We start from the raw sequence: 17,764 nt of genomic DNA on the forward strand, positions 1-17,764 counted from the left end.
CTCTTTGTAATGTTCTATGAAAATCAACAAAGTCAGAAAATTTGTTCAAAGGCTTTGGCATATACTGACTGTGTGGGCTTTACCTCATTCACAAAGTCCCAACTGTTGTTCCAGTCTGCAATGCTGCATATTTGTCTTACTTTCATTGTATGCTGTGTTGATCAGTTACTTTGATCATTCTATCCTATGTAAACACTTTCATGATCTTATTTTATTTTTTATTTTTGCAAGGCGTGAACCATATGATGCTGAGCAAATAATGACTTTCATAAAGTTGTGTTGTCTATGCAAATTTATTTAAATCCCTCTTTGTCCAACAGTTGATGAATCCTCTATTGAGGAGGATGTTGAGATACCGCAAGCTGGTGAGGAGGAGGAAGAGGATGTGGAGGAAGCAAGGGTGGCCAATCCAGAGAGCCAGGCATCGAGTGATAGCGAAGGCGTTGTCATGCCGACGTCTACGAGCAGACCCGTCTCGGCGATGGCAGTGGGTGTTTCTGGCATTTCTTTCTTACAGCAAGGATTGGACAATAAGTCCTATAAACCTTCCATAAATCTACAAATCATCTCCATTTCTCGACACAATAGATATACTCCCATTAACCACACCCCCCCCCCCCCCCCTTTCTATCACTGTACAGGTCATACAATTCTTCCACAAAGTGCACATTTTTAATCAGCAAAATGTCGATGTCGACATGCTTGCATGGTCCCTCTGTAAGGTATTGTTTGAATTGCCTAGTCTACATTGCCAGATGGGTCACTCCATCAGGTTGGGTCAACAAGCTCCTGATGTCCATGCAACGGAGGCATCAACTGTTTCATTTCCCAATGAAGATTATTTCAAATCTGGTTAAGTTTTGCTGTGTCAATATGAACTCTGTCCCCTGCTATAGCAATGCATGTCTAAATTAGAGAGCTTTCATGGATTTTGCTGTACTGCAAATTAATTTTCTTATCTCCGTTGTATGGACATCACATTTACATGACATCTGCAATGAATTCTCCTGTCTGAAATTGCAATACCCCCATGCTTAATCATTAAAACATGATGGGAAACTGTTTTCTTTCTGAAGTCATTACTTGCAGATAATTGCTCAGTTTTAATGAAGCTTGGATTTTGAGTTCTAGTCTGTTACTAAAGATGACCTAAATTTGTGGACTGACACAGACATTTTTGATGTGATTAAAACAAAAGACATGACAATAAGGAAGGTTGGTAATGCGGCACATGTATGGATACTTCTCTGTAGTGTCAACGTACTTCTGCAGAAACATATGTTGCATGTAGCTACACACACAGATTTAGTGGATGAGTGATTTATTTCTGCAATTGTTATAGATTGTTTGCTCATAGAACTGCTTCTGTATCATTGGTATAAACAACATGTTTTACTCAGAGGAAATCTCCCCCAGGAAATTTTGCTGCGTGATGCATGTGTGCATCTAGTATATGTGGGTGAAAATCTAGTATAATCACACAATGTAAACCTGCTTCTAGTGAGACTCAAAGAATCCCAGCAGAATTTTGACAGCACCCACCATGTTCTCAGTAAACAGTGGGTTAAATCACTCTCGACTCCCTCCCCCCCCCCCCCCCCCCCCCAACCAGAGTGAGGATATCGTGATCGTCAACGTCAGTCACCTCAACCTGGAGCCCACGGCTGAGCTGCTGGAAGATGACAGCATCCACAAGCTTTTTGTTGAGTACCAGATTCTGGGGATCCCCCAGGAGGAGTTAGAGACCCCCTTCTCCCTCCCGAAGAGGGGCAAATCGGGCTCCCTCTCGCTCTCCTACAATTTTCACAAAGGTGAGAGACATGCTTAGATCAAAGAGCAAGCCACACCTTTTAGAGTTCAAGAGTATGATAGTGTTCCAACTCAAATTTGATTTGCAATATTAGCTGATGAACAATATTTCAAATGGTATCCTGTACCCTTTTATGGAAGAAAACTTCTTCCTTAAAGATAGTTTGTGTAGCAGTGGTATAAAAAAGAAAAATGCATAGCAATTTGCAATACAATACCAGGAAAAGTATTTCCTGGAGTTGTAAGGTATGACGTAAAGGAAACCAGCAAAGCCCAAATATGAATGTGGAGTGAGTGAAAGCAGTAATATTAGTAGAACACATCAGTGAAAGTTTGAGGAAAATTAGACAATCTATTCAAAAGTTGGGAATGTTTGAAGTTTTGGTGCCATCTTCGCTTGATGAGGAGACTACTACACTTCATGGCGTCGTTTTATTCATTAAATCATAGTCAAAAATAACATCATGAATTGTAGTAGTCTTTTCATCCAGCAATCATGGCATAGCAACTTTAAAAATTCATTTTTTTTAAAATCGATTTTCTGAATTTCTTCAAACTTTACTGAAGTGTTCTATTGATATTTTTGGTGCTTTTCACGTAATCCCCGTTTATATTTGGGCTCTGGTTTCTTTGAAATGAAATGCAACAAAATGAAATTTGAAACAAATGGTCCTTCACTATGCCACATGAAAGCAAATACACGGGGAAACATAGAAAGCTTGTCACATGCGCATTTAGTTCTTGCAACGTGCCAGCAAAACCTCTCAACTGCAGGGAAGGCGTGATATCTCATCAAACAACTGAACACAATGCTATGGAAAGTAAATTCTGTACTTCAAAAAGCAAACAGGGTTGGATGCAGGAGGAGCAAAAGAGAGAGGAAAGGGCAGAAACTGGACGAGGGGAAACCTAGAGTCTCTATTCAATTCAATATCACACTTTCATTGCACGTAACAACTGCAGCGCGTAAGCCTATAATCAGTGACGCGATCAATACACTTTAGCTTATGCACAATACTCAGACAGTAACAATATTTCACTCTATTAACGTGAATATTTTATGAGTTTCTTAGTTGGCTTACACTTTTGAAAGATGAAGTGACCAATACAAAGCATGGACATTGACATTTTTTTTTTTTTTGAACTCCGCTGTTTTTCTTCACTGAAAGTAGATCCCTGCTATTAAGAAGAGTTTGTTTTTTTCATTACTGATGTCACTCTGTGTTGTTGTTGTTTGTTTGTGTGCAAGTTGTATATATTTTTGTATATGACAAATTCAAGTGGGCTTTCACCTGTGCACTTGAACAAATCAATTTTAGTGAGGGATTAAGACTAATCCAGTCAATATCCCTTCATAAATGATTCATTGGAATATCAGTAGAAGGGGATTTTATGCAAACTGTTCTCTCTCATTCTCTCTGATGGCAAAACGTATGGCAGTGCCAGTGAGATTTTCTAGATTTACTTTCCCTCCTTCCCTCCTTTTTCTGTCCGTTTGTCTGATTAAGCTCTTGTTTTTTCTCTTTTTCACCTTCTCACAGGAAGTAATTATGCATCGATTTTCTGTGCTGATGCCATCGATATATAGACAAGACTTACTGCCATGCATTTAGAATGGTTTGTGATCCGTGTGTGTATCAGAATTAAAATTAATCCAGGAAATCTACACGAAAAGCATGGTCAGTATTGAATATTCATTGTTAGCGCACTTGAGCCAACTGGCTTAATAGTTGAGCCATGGCAGAGCGTACTCCGCGTTATGTGTTGTGCGTGAACTCTGTCATACTTTCATCTTCTTGAAAACATATTGCTAGATTTTGACCAAACTTGGTGGGAATTACTAATGGAAGGGGGAGGGGATCATGTTTTGTACAGATGGCGGGGGTGTTCAGTAGGGGGCCTCAAAAGTGGGCTCCAAAGTGGGCCTGAAATAATGAAAATTTAGCTAATTTTTCTCAATTTTTTACATTTTCATTCTTTTTTAAAAGTAGCTTTAATTTTTAGTTTGTGCCAAAATTGTGTTGGACCCCTAGAGGCCCCCATTACCCTAACTTAGCTGATATTGTCAGAATTTTTCTACATTTTCATCTTCTTGAAAATTGATGGCTGCATTTTGGCCCACACTTGGAGGGGACTATGGCTTATACAAGTGGTGGTGCTCCACTCCCATGTACTGAGAGGACCTGTTGGTTTCTTGTTTTGCTCTCCAGCGGTGGTGCAGTAGAAGGATTAGGGTTAGGGTTACGTTTAGGGTTAGAGTTTGGGTTAAGGTTTGGATTAGGTTCAGGATTAGGATTAGGGTTACAGTTAGGGGAAGGGTCTTGAGTAGTTGCCCTAACATGGGAAAACATAGTTTTGATAGGAATACAGAAACTGTTGATTTTTGCCCAAAAATGTACTCATATGATTTGTGTGAAATGTGCAAAATAACTCTGAGATGACACAATTTCAGTTAGATAATGACACAATTTCAGTTAGATAATGACAAAGTATTGCAATCAGAAAATGTATCCAAAGGTGATGGTTACTATTTAATGTTTTATGATAGGTTATCAATAAATGACAAATCAGACTGAAGCAGTATCCGTCACTCTTTCAAGCACAAGTAAATCACATGCAGCTTGTTGGGAAATAACAATTGCAAGGGCATGATTGATCACTGTATGACATTCTACATACCCAGTGCTGAGCAGGGAAGGAGCTTCGGGAATGGAAGTCACGTACATCAAGTCTTATTTTACACTTTTGGTCTCAAAAATGCTCCAAACCAAGTCATTATCATGGCAAATCTTGTCAACCAGAAAAGTCCCTTTTAGTATTTTTCAAGCAAATCTTAATTGATGAAAGATGAATTTTGTGTGCTTCTGAGAATTATGTTTTGCCTTTAAGGTATTCATAACTAACTATGTTTTGCCTTTAAGGTATTCATAGTTATATCCCACATAAGTATGTTTGACCAATGGGATTACTTGAATTTGAAACACTTGGTCGAGAGATTTCTTTCTCCCAACATCCATTTCATGGTACTATAACATATGTGATCGTCTTTTTCATGAGCACTTTTTACATAATAGTACCCGCAATTAAAATTGATAGAGGTATTGCTTGCATCTATCAGCCACACGAGTAGCTACCAAGTTCTACAGTAGTGGCACACATTGCACAATTATTGATACAGTAGTATCACTTGTTATTGTCTGAGATGTTATGTTAGTCTTGTTCATTCGACTGCTGCCATGTCGCGGACTGTGGTTGTATGGTACTACCACCTGTGTCGTAACATTCAGCACAATTTTAAAAAATGAAATCTGCGTGGTTAATGGAATACATTTTTATCAAACCTCAAGTTTGTAATGGATGTGGGATATAGAGCAAATACATGTAATCATCTCCTATTTCTCTGGCAATGGATACAATGTGACATCGCCTTGGTGATCCCTGAGGTTTCTTTCAGCTCTCACCTGCGGTTCTGCCTCATAGACACCTTGTGGATCAGCTTGGTGATGTTAAATTGTCAAATTGTTAAATTGTATCATCGCCCTCGCAGCAAATGATTATTTGCTTACTATGTTTTGCCTTCAAGGTATACATTACTAAAGGATACCACAAATGTGGAATCCCTTACAGCCAGGCTTCTGCAATTCCTCTCAGATTCCTTTCCACCTCCACAGACAGTGTTTTGGCATCAGAATAAATCATATACAGATTTCAGCTCTAATGCCTACTCAGATTAGCTGTAAGAAATTAATCCATTGTTTTGCCTTTAAGGTGTACATTAGTACGTATGTTTTTCTTGTAAGGTATACATAACTGGAAGATACCACAAAAATGAAATCTCTAATAGCCAGCTAGACTTCTTCAATTCTTCTTAGATCTCTTTCCACCTCCTTAGACAGTGTTTTGGCATCAGAATAAATCATATACAGATTTCAGCTCTAATGCCTGCTCAGATTAGCTGCAAAAAAATTAATGCATTGTTTTGCCTTTAAGGTATACATAACTACCTATGTTTTGCCTTTAAGGTACACATACAGTGTAACTAGAAGATACCACAAAAGTGAAATCTCTGATTGCCAAGCTTCATCTATTCTCTATAAGATTTGTTTCCACCTCCTCAGACAGTATTTTGGCATTAGAATAAATTGTATGGTGTAATAATGCCAGTGCCTACTCAGATTAACTGTAAGGAATGAATGCATATATGCTTATAGGGATGATATAGTGTTGGTTGAGATGGGGATTCAGGCTGTAACTGTTTGCAAAATGATTAGAAACCATGTATACATGAAATATTAAAGAGCATATGATACTAAGAGGATCTTAAAGTTTATTTGATGAAAATCGGTTTTCTAATGGTTGAGTTATATGCAAAACAAAGTGGTCTTAATTGTGTGTCCCACCTTTTACTAGGGACCTTGCACTCATTGGCAGGCTTAGAAAACTGTCACGCTTGCCATCAATAAATTGAAATTTTCTTTCGCGATGGTGGTAATGATGAATATTAAGGTAATAATAATTCAAAGTGCTGATGATAATGACAATGATGCTGTTACTGATGAAGGTAGAGAAACAAATTAGGAGGTAGAGATGATGATGATGATGATGATGATGATGATGATAATGATAATGTCATTTGTAATATCTTGCTTATTATGACATCAATTTTCATTGCATGCACTCTCTTTCAACCTCCTGTAGAAGGAGTCCTTGTTTCTCTTTTTGGATTCATTAACAATATTATTTAGGAAGCACTTGTATACCTTTGAACAAATTACTGTATATGCAATATGTTTAGTGAGTCTAAATTTTTTGCAAATGAAGACTTGCCAACAATTCTGTGAGTGGTTGAATCCGCGATTATGGAGTACTGTGCTGCACGAAAGAATGTATAGATCTGCGTCACAGTCATATCGGGATCAGAGTCGTTATTTTCGTGTGTCTTTAATTTGGCAAATAGCACCTGACTCGCAAAATTCGCAAACATAAAAACCTCGTGAAATATTCGGCATATACAGTACATGGGATGAGCAGCTTTAGGTCCCCTTGGAGTTACTAGGCAGTCAGGGTAAAGCCCCTTGCATGAGGTTACATCTACATCTGCCTAGAGGACGTCAGTGAATGACCTCACAATCAAGAGTCAGTGGTCTGAAAAACTTAAATGCTGAAAATTCATGGATTACTGTAAAACCAAACATTTTCGCGTGCATGTAAGTTTTTGCAAATTTCATGAGGAGCCGAGACGTGCAAAATTGAGATAAAGCCCAAGTCCTTGTCTGCACTCTATGCATACAAGTGGCACTTTGCAAAAATTTCATGCCACAAAAAAAAAGGCTGTCGGCACCAATTCGCAAAAATCTCATGTCGCAAATATTTCTGATTTGAAAGTAAATGTGACTATGTAATACATGTATGAGAAGTATGTTACATCAAAGGTGAAGGCAGTCGATATCATCATAATACCGTAGGCACATGTAACGGTGCGTGAGATGACGTTCGGTTGTCTTTCTCTCTCTCTCTCCCTCACACATACACACAAACACACACACACACACAACATTATGCTGTTTTAATGTGATATTTGAATGTGATAGTGTATTCCTCACTCACACTGATATGTGCTTTAAACCCACTGCCTTCACACAGTGATCTACGTTGATGCCGAGAACCACGCGACGAGGAGGGAATACCTGGCTGACTTCCTGAGACCAGAGCACGCTGAGCAGGGAAGGTGAGTTTGGGCCACTAGACTCTCATGAGGAACCCCAATTATTTAAGTGATACATGTACAATATATGTCAAGGGACTAATTATGATGATGATGATGACAATGATGGCAGTGATTATGGTGATGGTGAGGATGATGATAAGGACAATGATGCCAGTGATCATGGTGATGATGAGGATGATGGTGATGACAATTATAGCAATGATCATGATGATGATGATGATTGTGAGGAGGAGGAGGACAATGACGCAAAGATCATGGTGATAGTGAGGATGATGATGAGAACAATGATGCCAGTGATCATGGTGAAGGTGACAATGATGATGACAATGATGCCAGTGATTATGGTGATGATGGTGATGACAATTATAGCAATGATCATGATGATGATGATGATTGTGAGGAGGAGGAGGACAATGATGCAAAGATCATGGTGATAGTGAGGATGATGATGAGAACAATGATGCCAGTGATCATGGTGAAGGTGACAATGATGATGACAATGATGCCAGTGATTATGGTGATGATGATGATGACAATGATAGCAGTGATCATGGTGATGGTGAGGATGATGGTGATGACAATGATGCCAGTGATCATGGTGATGGTGAGGATGATGGTGATGACAATGATAGCAGTGATCGTGGTGATGATGATGATGATGATGAGAATAATGATGCCAGTGATGATGATGATGATGAGTACAATGATGAGCAAAAGTAATCCATAATGCCTTTAGTCAGGACTCAACACAAACATTTTTCTCTGGTGGCCCACTAAACTTGGGCCACTCAATTCTTTGAATTTGAAATTTTGGTGCAAAAAAGATGTGCAATGGCCCAAAATAGAAGATTATATACATTTTTATTTTCAACTTAAGCTGTCCAATCAGGCCACCAAAAGATAACTTTTTTGGAAATTTGGTGGCCAACATCAATTCTTAGTGGCCCCAGGCCACTGCTAATGTGAAGCCCTGCAGTAGTACTGACTGTAATAGTGATAGAGTAATAAAAACAAAAAAACCAAGAAGGATAATAAGAATGAGAAGCACACATGTCTCAAACAGCAGCAGTATTAAGGTCATCCAAGGAGGTTTGAGAGATGGAGTTCCAACTGGCTGTAGTCATTCAAACAGCTGGATCCACAGGTGGATTTGTGACTTTGATGATCGGGGTTCGATGCCGCCGTCTCTCCGAGAAAGGAGATGATTCATTTGGAATGTTAACGTAATGTCGGCTATATTTTGTTTGTTTTCGTATTAAAGGATATTTCAGTGAATGATAAGGCATATGTAAAAGAAAGTATCCTACTGTCCAGGATTATGTCAAAAAGTGTAAATCTGAGCCGTATGTATTAAAAATATTTGAACTGCACCCTTACTGGAAAGTTGATTTTATCATCTTTCCGACCACTTCCGACAAATGAAACTGACACAGTAAAAAACATGTAAAGTCAGGTAATTTTAATTCTTATTTCATCAATTTTTTCAGAATTTTTATTCGCGCATCCCTTTGTCTGTAGCTTTACAGTGTATGTACCGCTCATGTTTCATAAGAAGGGACAGCGAAAAATAATTGCCATCATAAAGACATATCTTCCATTGAGAGTGACGAGTCATGATGCAATGCCACGTGAATCAATTGTCTTTCTATCTGCGAGGCAGCTCCAGTTTAGCACATTCTTCAAATATTTCTTAGTGGCGGCACCAAACATAGGATCAAAGGGAATAACACTGTTGTTACTCCATTTCTCAAACCTCCTTGGGTCATCCAACTTTGAGTCAGTGTAATAAGCCATATGAAGTTTACATTCCTCAAAAATGTTAGGATACTTCTTTTTATGTCAATTCTTTTACAGTCTTGTTCAAATGTTCCAAGGTTTGTAGTATTGATGCACAAGATATCACGCAAAGCAGCCTTCACTAGCCCTCAATTACTCTTCAAATTTGGGATAACATTTCATAGTCACTAGTATTAATGCTAACTTATGGACTTGGTTTTAAGTGGAGTAAATGAACATAGTAAATTTGATGAACTGCATGAAGTGATGAAATGAACAGAGTAAAAGAAGGATGAAGGAAACAGACAAAAGAAAAAAAAAAGAGAGTGGGATGAACCAATCCCTCTCATCCCGACAATTTCAGACTCCGACTGACTGTTGTCAGCGAGCCACCGGAGGAGGAGCAGGAGGATGCAGAGTGTGTGGAGGTTGGCCACGCCTACGTAGACCTCCGGGCCATGCTGGAGGAGGGGCGGGACATGATCGATGGAGAAGTCGATGGTGGGTTATCATTGCAATTTCTTGCTTCTAGTCTGTATTCTTTCCAGTGGCGGATCCAGGGAGGACGGCACCGGGCTCGCGCCCCCCTTTATTTATATTTTTTCAACAAAAGCAATAAAAAGAAAAAAATGTGGGGAGGGGTGTGTGCGTGCACCCCCCCCCCCTTTTTTTGTAGAGGTGCCCCCTCTTTACAGAATTCCTGGATCGGCCCCCTGATTTCTCTGATATGACAATAAGCAGAAAAGAGTACATTGTATTTATTGCCATGCTGTTACTACCTGCACTTACTACAGCATCTCATGTTCTTTTTTATGCAAATGATTCTGACAATTTTTTGACATAGTAATGAATGTTAAGGCATGTAAGTGTGTCTATTTTTCAGCTTTTTCATGAGTGGTGATGTATTAATGAGATTAGACACATGCATGTTCCCAACTCTTATGTGTTGTGACATTAAAGCAAAGTAAAAACAAAACAAAACAAAACAAAGGAAAAAAGTGATTGTCATTCAAAACAAATCTTCTCATGAAATTAGAAATGTCCAATCTTACTAATTGTTTTGATTATTCTGCCTGTCCACCCATGAGCGAAACGTTCCAAACCACAGTACAATCTGAACTTTGCTCGGTATACCTGAATGGGCCTTTATATGTCCTTAGAAGAGTGCTCCACCAGAACTTGTCTTGTTAAAGACATTTTCCACCCACCCCTCAATTGACAGTGTACAGTGCCACGGATGGGACCACGGTTATCGCTGTGATGGGAGTGACGGTGGAGTGTGTTGCTGCCCTCACAGCCATTCAGAGGGAGATGCAAATGGTGGAAGAGGAGGAGGAGGATGATGATGGCGACATCGACACTGATGAAGAATTATGATGACATGGATACACAAACACACACACAATGTGCTGGCTTCTGATGTGGAATACCTGTATTGTATCAACAGCGGAATGTCACAATTTACACTGGCAAGATTAATATATTGCAAGTAGTTGACAACCTTTAAGCTGAGGTGACGAGCATAAACTGTATGTCTCTTCAGTGGTACTGGAGATTATCTGGCATGGATATCAGTGAATCAAATGTTTTTAAATTCATTGTCACCTTGGGCTGGTAAATTTTGACTGCAACTGATTGACAATTGCCCTACATCGGTGGAAGAATTTCATGAATTGAAAAATGTTGACTGGTTGGATCAAAATGTTGCTTGGAAGACATATGAAGTACTCACAACCTCTAGAAATTTCAATAAGGAGAAATTTAAAGGACATGTATGTTGTTTTATACTATCATCGGCAAAAAGATACACCTTTCTTCCTGCAAGCAAAGAAACTGCCATCTGTAGACAAAACTTCAATGGAAAAATGGGTTTGCTCAAGGACCACCAGACAGTAACTTACACAAATACTGGGGAATCCCATTATAACAAGGTTGGATACATTACAACGGGAGTCCACTTTTAACGAGGCAGATTGTCGGGTCACAACTGACTTATGTGTGTTCACCTATTGGAATTTGAGGTTTGTATTATTGTGAGAGAAATTTCACCCCCAAAAAACACAGAAAAGCAAAGGAGAATATTTGCGGATGTAATGAAAGTTTCTGTCTCAAATCAAACCAGCCAAAATGAAGCACTGTTAAAACCAGCAAACTATGTTGAATAGCTACTTTCCATACTTGCCAATGAGTGTTTTTGGTATGTGGGCTGTTCACATGACATTATTAAAAGAAAGATATTCATATTTTTGGTGTGCTTCTATTCATATTTATAGAGAATTTATGCCTCTGAAATACCTTGGCCAAGATGTTATTTTTTCCCATTTGCAATACCTTTCTTATATGAAATATCTCATCTTTATTTTGCTTGATCCGTTCATACTTTGGGTGGAAATTATCTTTTTCATCTCGTGACACACACATTTAGTTAATGCAAATTTGAGAAACTGGAACACACGAATTGTTTTCTTCCAATTAAGTATTTGTTTCTAGGGTAATAGTCAACAACAGAGACTAATAACAATTGATATTTACCCAATTCAATTTGCTCTATTTCACTGTGTTCTCCAATAATCACTTGATTTTAATATAGCTCCTCAATTAACATTTAATATACAGTAGCTCCTCAATCAACATTTGATATACAGTAGCTCCTCAATTTTACATTTAATATACAGTAGCTCCTGAATTAAGATTTAATATAGCTCCTCAATCTCTATTTCTGTATTCACTCATCCAAATACAATGCCGGAGGGAAGGGGGTTATCCACCTTATAATCTGATTGTGTCTGAAAGAAACAAGAAAGCATTATCGCTTGGCACAAATAACAGTGTTGTAGATTCCTTAGGTACAATTTAAAGATGACGTGTAAACAAGGGGAAGATTTATTATCATACTCGACAAAAGGTTGGTCGTGTCTGAACATGATTACTGTATAAGTTACAAATTTGACAAGCAGAGAGAATAATGTGTTTGTTTTTCACGAAAATTCTTGTAGCACTTTCTTTTTGTGTTTTCCATCTTCCTGCTCATTGATAATGCGTTTAACTATCAAAGTAACCCATTTTACCACAGCATATTCATACAGTGTACATTTATGGATGTGGTCCAAAGATATGTATACGAGAGTCTGGATACAACAAGTTGAATTAGCTGGACCTTTCCATCTCGTTACAGTTGGATTCCCCTTTATCTTTATTTGCTGTAAATGTTCTATTAACTATTCTCAGCTCCGACCCCCAAACCACTCTTGTCAACATTTCCCCCAGACACACTCGCCTTCCTCCATCCCAACCCCTCCCGTTACTTCCCCATCCCTCCTTCTCCTCCTCCTCCTCTTCCTTTTTCAAAGTGGCTGCTGTGTTTTTTTGTTTTTTTGTTGTTTTTTTTGTCAGGGCAAACATGTAATTCATATAACCAGTCCATCACCCAGCTCAGGAATTGGTCTGTGGAATTCTGTCATCCAAATTCTCTCGAGGAGTCAGCGGCTCCGCAGGATTTCACTTTTCTCGTTAGAGTGATTGCTCCCGCATCCATTACATGCCATCTATCATGTATTTATTCAAAGGAGATAAGACAGATTTCCGAGACCCTTTTCACCTGTTTTCTGTTTGTGCTGCGTGTCTTTTCCCGTCATCAAGATTAGGGCTGAACCCGCTATCAATTTGCTTCAATCAAGCTATGTTGTTGTTGTTTGCTCCATTTGATGGAAACAAATCCGCTGATATGTAATAATAAGAAGTCAGACAGACAGACAGATAGAAAACAAAGTATATTGAAACAAAACAAACACCCCAATCAAAGACTCAGGTGTGCATGTTGAAGTTCCCAAAATGTCACAGAATATATCAATCACGTAAGATTGATTACAGCTAGCACTGAGCAGGATCCAAGTTAAGCTGTTATTCATTCAATTAGGACGTGCAGGAAATGGTCTCCTATTTGGCATGACTAATTCTCCTTTGCTCTTGATATATTACCGATTGGTCCATCCTTTTCTTCCAGTGTTCGGAGGAATAAAGTCTTTTGCATACCTCTGTCAAGAGTAATCTTCTTGCTACAGGTGTGATATCAACCTAAATAGGCATTCTCTTACTCTATCAGTTGAGCCATGTGATAATGCAAAGAGGAAATATCTGGTTCATCTTTATCTACATGTATTTTATTTTATTTTCATTTTTTGTTCTACCTTGCATCATGGGGGAGGGGTGAGGTACAGATTTAAGAGCATCATGGTGATGCTGGACAGGAATTAAAAGACCTGAAAGGAGTATTCAACAGGACCTATGTTTGATATGAGCTTGACAGATTTGGAAATGAAACGAATGCTCATTGGTCAGATAAATACTGCTGTGTATTATATTGTGATATTGTATGTCCATCAAGCAGGCAGCACATGCTTGCATATTTGGTCTAGTGTTCGTGAAAGTATGGAGGAAAGAAAATGTGCAATTACAGTTACACAGAGAGTGTACTTTCAGGAGTATTGAAGTATTCAGAAGGCAGTCTGTGCAGCAGACTTGCATAATGTCCACTGTGTGACGTTGTACGCTCATGCGTGAAATACTTACGAAGTAAAGTTTGTATATTATGTAACATTATTCATGCTTTGTACAGTGTATTAAACAATCTTAATGGCTTCTTTTATGGACTTGTTGATGTCATCTACGTGCATTGTGAAGTTGTTTGTACAGACTCTGTTGGTGGGAATGTGTTAAAAGGACTACAATACTAATCAATATGTTATACATGTGTGATGACTGCAAGTGGAGAAATACTGTGTGCTACTATTATCATTATCTCTAAAAATCATGAAATGAGTTTGCGAAGAGTTTACTTATCATAGATACAACCCAGAAATTTAGGTTGAATATCATGATGGTCCTACAAAAGTATCAACGTAAGTGCCGTGATCATGAAACTTTGGGTGCTTTTAAGCTCTCAAAAGCGAACCAAAGTGAACAGAACCAAAGTGTAGTGAACCACATTGTGCCAGATTTGGAGCGTTTGAGCGTTCTGTGGAAAAAACGTACCCATGAGGCATTTTTAGAGGCGGTCACACATTTTGTACCAACAGGGTCATTCACCTGGCGTGCTTAAACTACTTACAGATGTCCCAAACAAGTGGGGAATGAACTCTTTGTATTGTGACGTATACATGTTACATGCATTCTTCACATGCCAACTCCCTGTACGTTTTGGACCACTTTTGGATCACATCGGGAAGTGGTCCACTTTTAAATGCTCGGTTTAGTCCGGTACGGTACACTATAGGAGCGTTCAAGCGCTCCTCTGGCTCGGGTACAGTACGGTTTGGTTCATTTCAGGAAAGTGTCAATTGTCTCAATTCTATCCCCCAGTATTAAAACCAATGCTCATGTTTATGCATACACACACACATGTAGCACAGACACTTTCTCATGCAGACATAGGAAACATTTCTCTTCAGAATCTTGTATGTCACTCGTCTCCGTCATAAAGAAAAAGCTGAATTCAAAAACATACCATAAATCAGGCACTACAGTTAGTAGAAATTACACCTTTTCAGACAGGAAAGTAATTTTTTTTTAAATTCATTCATACCTATTTACACAATGGATTTTACAAAAAAAAAATCAAATTATATACGTTTGCACCTTTCATATTTCTTAATATTTGATATTAATATACATACAAATACGGCCAATATATCCTGGAAATTCTTTCTTTCATCATGTCACATACTGCCTGACACCAACAATTAGCATTCTTGCCAGGAATATGTACCTTTCCTGTAATACCTTCAGAAGCTGAATACATGTGAGACAATTTGCAACTGAAAACACACACGTTTCATAAATTAATTATCCTCTTCAAATTCTTTAGCAGAGCCATCCATGTATTTCCTCATGTGTACAGAGAAGCCATGTGCATGAACACATTGAAAAGCCACTGTTTACTTTAACAACCCCCCCCCCCCCCAGCTTTAGTGCTTCAAAATCGTTCTCGATTGTGAGATGAGACAGAAACAACCAATGTATACATTACTCAGTATAATCTGTGCTGGGTATTGTTAACTATACAAAATATGAACAAGAGTTCTATTAAGATAATTTCTACAATAAACCGTCTCCAGTTATCAGTTATGGTTTATTTAAAAAATTGGTGGTATCTCCGTATATTTGTGGCTATATTGCAAAATTTTTATAACTGATATGGTATGTGATTCAACTGAACTATACATATGCATCAAATGTGAGAATTTGAAATCTTTTTAAGCAGTTCTCCCATGGTAAACAGTGGCTTTAATGCCTCTTTGCCCATTCCCATCCCCCCCCCCCCCAAACACACACACATGATACAATAAGGCATGCAAACAGCAGAAAAACAAAACAAACAAACATGGTTACAGGTTAAAGCAAATTTGGCATTAAACAATTACGATGTATTCAAAGTCCGACACTGCCCTACACTATGCCATTCTCTGATGGATGAACTGTTGTGGTTTCCTCCGTTTCGCATGACCCTTCTGTCGGCCTATCCTTGCACACGTATATGTATGCGTACTTCTGTAGGTATGAGGGATTTAAAATTCATTGACCGACTCTGTGAAGAAACATGTCTCTTTAATCTGTGATAAGCGCTTCTTTTTTTACCTCACTGGCAAGGCCAATCAATGGCAATCATCCATCTTCAAAGAACAGCGATAGCCAATGATACTACAAAGACTCTTAACTCAATACAAAGAAAAAGGCTCTCCCATATCTTGTTGGACTAATGAGATGAGATATGCAGATCCTTCATTAGAATCCTTGGGCTTTTGTCCAATTTGATATGTAAATCTGGGGGATGGGGGATGAGTCATTTCTACAGTACGATCAACTGGAACCTTGTGGAGAATTTGAGAAAATTTACTTGCGAATCATCCCCTGATCTGTGTGATTACCCGCTAATCAAAAAAAAATCCAACTAGCAGAGGTACAAAACCCACGAGACGTACTTGAAAAGAGGCCATATAAAGAAGATGAAGACTGAACTGGTTTCTATAGCAACCAAATCCTCGCCTGTCCTTTCTTCTGCTACATGTCTGATTGAAGTTGGGCATACACGAGATGAGAATGGACAAGAATGTGGGTGCTCATACAATGCCTGGAATCATTTTCATTACCCCCAAAAATCTGTGGCTTTTTGGTTTGGTGTGACAAATGTTTTGTGATTATAGCACAGAAAGACTTAATTACAATCGATTGTTAATTTCTCCTTCCCTTTCCAGTTACTTGGCAGACCATCACTATCAAGTAAAGATTTCAAAATGTAGTTCCTTCCTGATACCTAATCTTCTTAACCCATTAAAGGACGAGCTGATTTTGCTATAGCACACATTTCCCATAGACACCTGCTCAAGTATTATTCAGACTAGTCTTCAGTGGGTTTAAGAAAGACAAAGACACTGATATACTGGTCACTGACATTTTTACAATGAACTGTGTATTGATGCGACATCATTTAACTCAAGTACTGGTAGTTTCACATCTTACATTATGGCAAAATTCTTGATGCCATGCCAAGATGTGTGCCCCTGTCCATACAGGAATTTTGTCACATCTTCACAAAAAGAAACTAGCATAACAAAGCACGCAAACTGCACTTAAACATGAAAATAGCATATCAAAAGCAATAAGCACAAACCAACACATTGAACTATAACAACACCAACAACAAAAAAGTCCCTCTGCCTTATTTTGATTATATTTATAGATATTTTTTTTTTCCAGTGGGCATTTATGTTTGATAAAATCATACAGGAACAGATCAGAATACATGTACAGTGCACTCCCGTTATAATGAACATGGTTATTACGAAATTCTGGTTACAACGAAGTAAAAATTCAAGCCACAACATTATCAGCTCTATGTGTTGTTATTGTTTATTTGTTCGGTTATAACGAAATTTCGATATGATGAAAGAAAACTGCTGGTCCCAAAGACTTCGTTACAACGGGAGTCCACTGCAGTAAGCTTAAGCATTTGCATCATGGCAAGGAGAAAGAAACCAGTTTCCGGGTACATCCACAGAGGCTCTACCTGACGCGAAGGCAGCATGTCCTTGGCAAGCGTGACCCAACGACAACTGGGGCATGCATACTAGATCGAAGGTTTTCAAAATGCTATAAAGCCTATTAGGCTTTATTCAGTCCCCCGAGATAATCTCCACAGCTTCCTACAGACTGCTGATATTTCAGGATTTCATTATTCCACGGATAGCAGGCGGAAGGTTTCACACTATTTCACCAAGAAATGATAAAAACCTGAAGTTAAGTCTCAACCAAAACTATACAATCCCTTTAAGGGTAATGTTATTCCCCCTGCTTTCTGAAAGCGGTAAGTCAAGTATTCTTTCATTATGCTACAAAAGTGAAAATATGTTGAACTTTCTTTATATCATTGTCCATAATGATGTTATCAAGTATAAT

The 17,764-nt window shown here is 38.5% G+C and overlaps 1 protein-coding gene across 1 annotated transcript in view; it reads left to right on the forward strand.

The window, feature by feature from the left end:
- LOC139734221 (protein fantom-like) overlaps window positions 1-10,690 on the forward strand; it is a 49,436-nt gene extending 38,746 nt beyond the window's left edge. Inside the window, exons 31-35 of the mRNA XM_071645023.1 lie at window positions 321-487; window positions 1,613-1,811; window positions 7,453-7,537; window positions 9,678-9,814; window positions 10,536-10,690. Coding sequence (XP_071501124.1) covers window positions 321-487; window positions 1,613-1,811; window positions 7,453-7,537; window positions 9,678-9,814; window positions 10,536-10,690 — 743 coding nt within the window. The remainder of the gene's footprint in view (window positions 1-320; window positions 488-1,612; window positions 1,812-7,452; window positions 7,538-9,677; window positions 9,815-10,535) is intronic.
- Window positions 10,691-17,764: the final 7,074 nt, after the last annotated feature.

Source organism: Diadema antillarum, unplaced genomic scaffold, assembly GCF_040938485.1.
Source record: "Diadema antillarum isolate AM-2024a unplaced genomic scaffold, OU_Dant_1.0 seq00000513_RagTag, whole genome shotgun sequence".
In the NCBI taxonomy this organism is placed as follows: Eukaryota; Metazoa; Echinodermata; class Echinoidea; order Diadematoida; family Diadematidae; genus Diadema; species Diadema antillarum.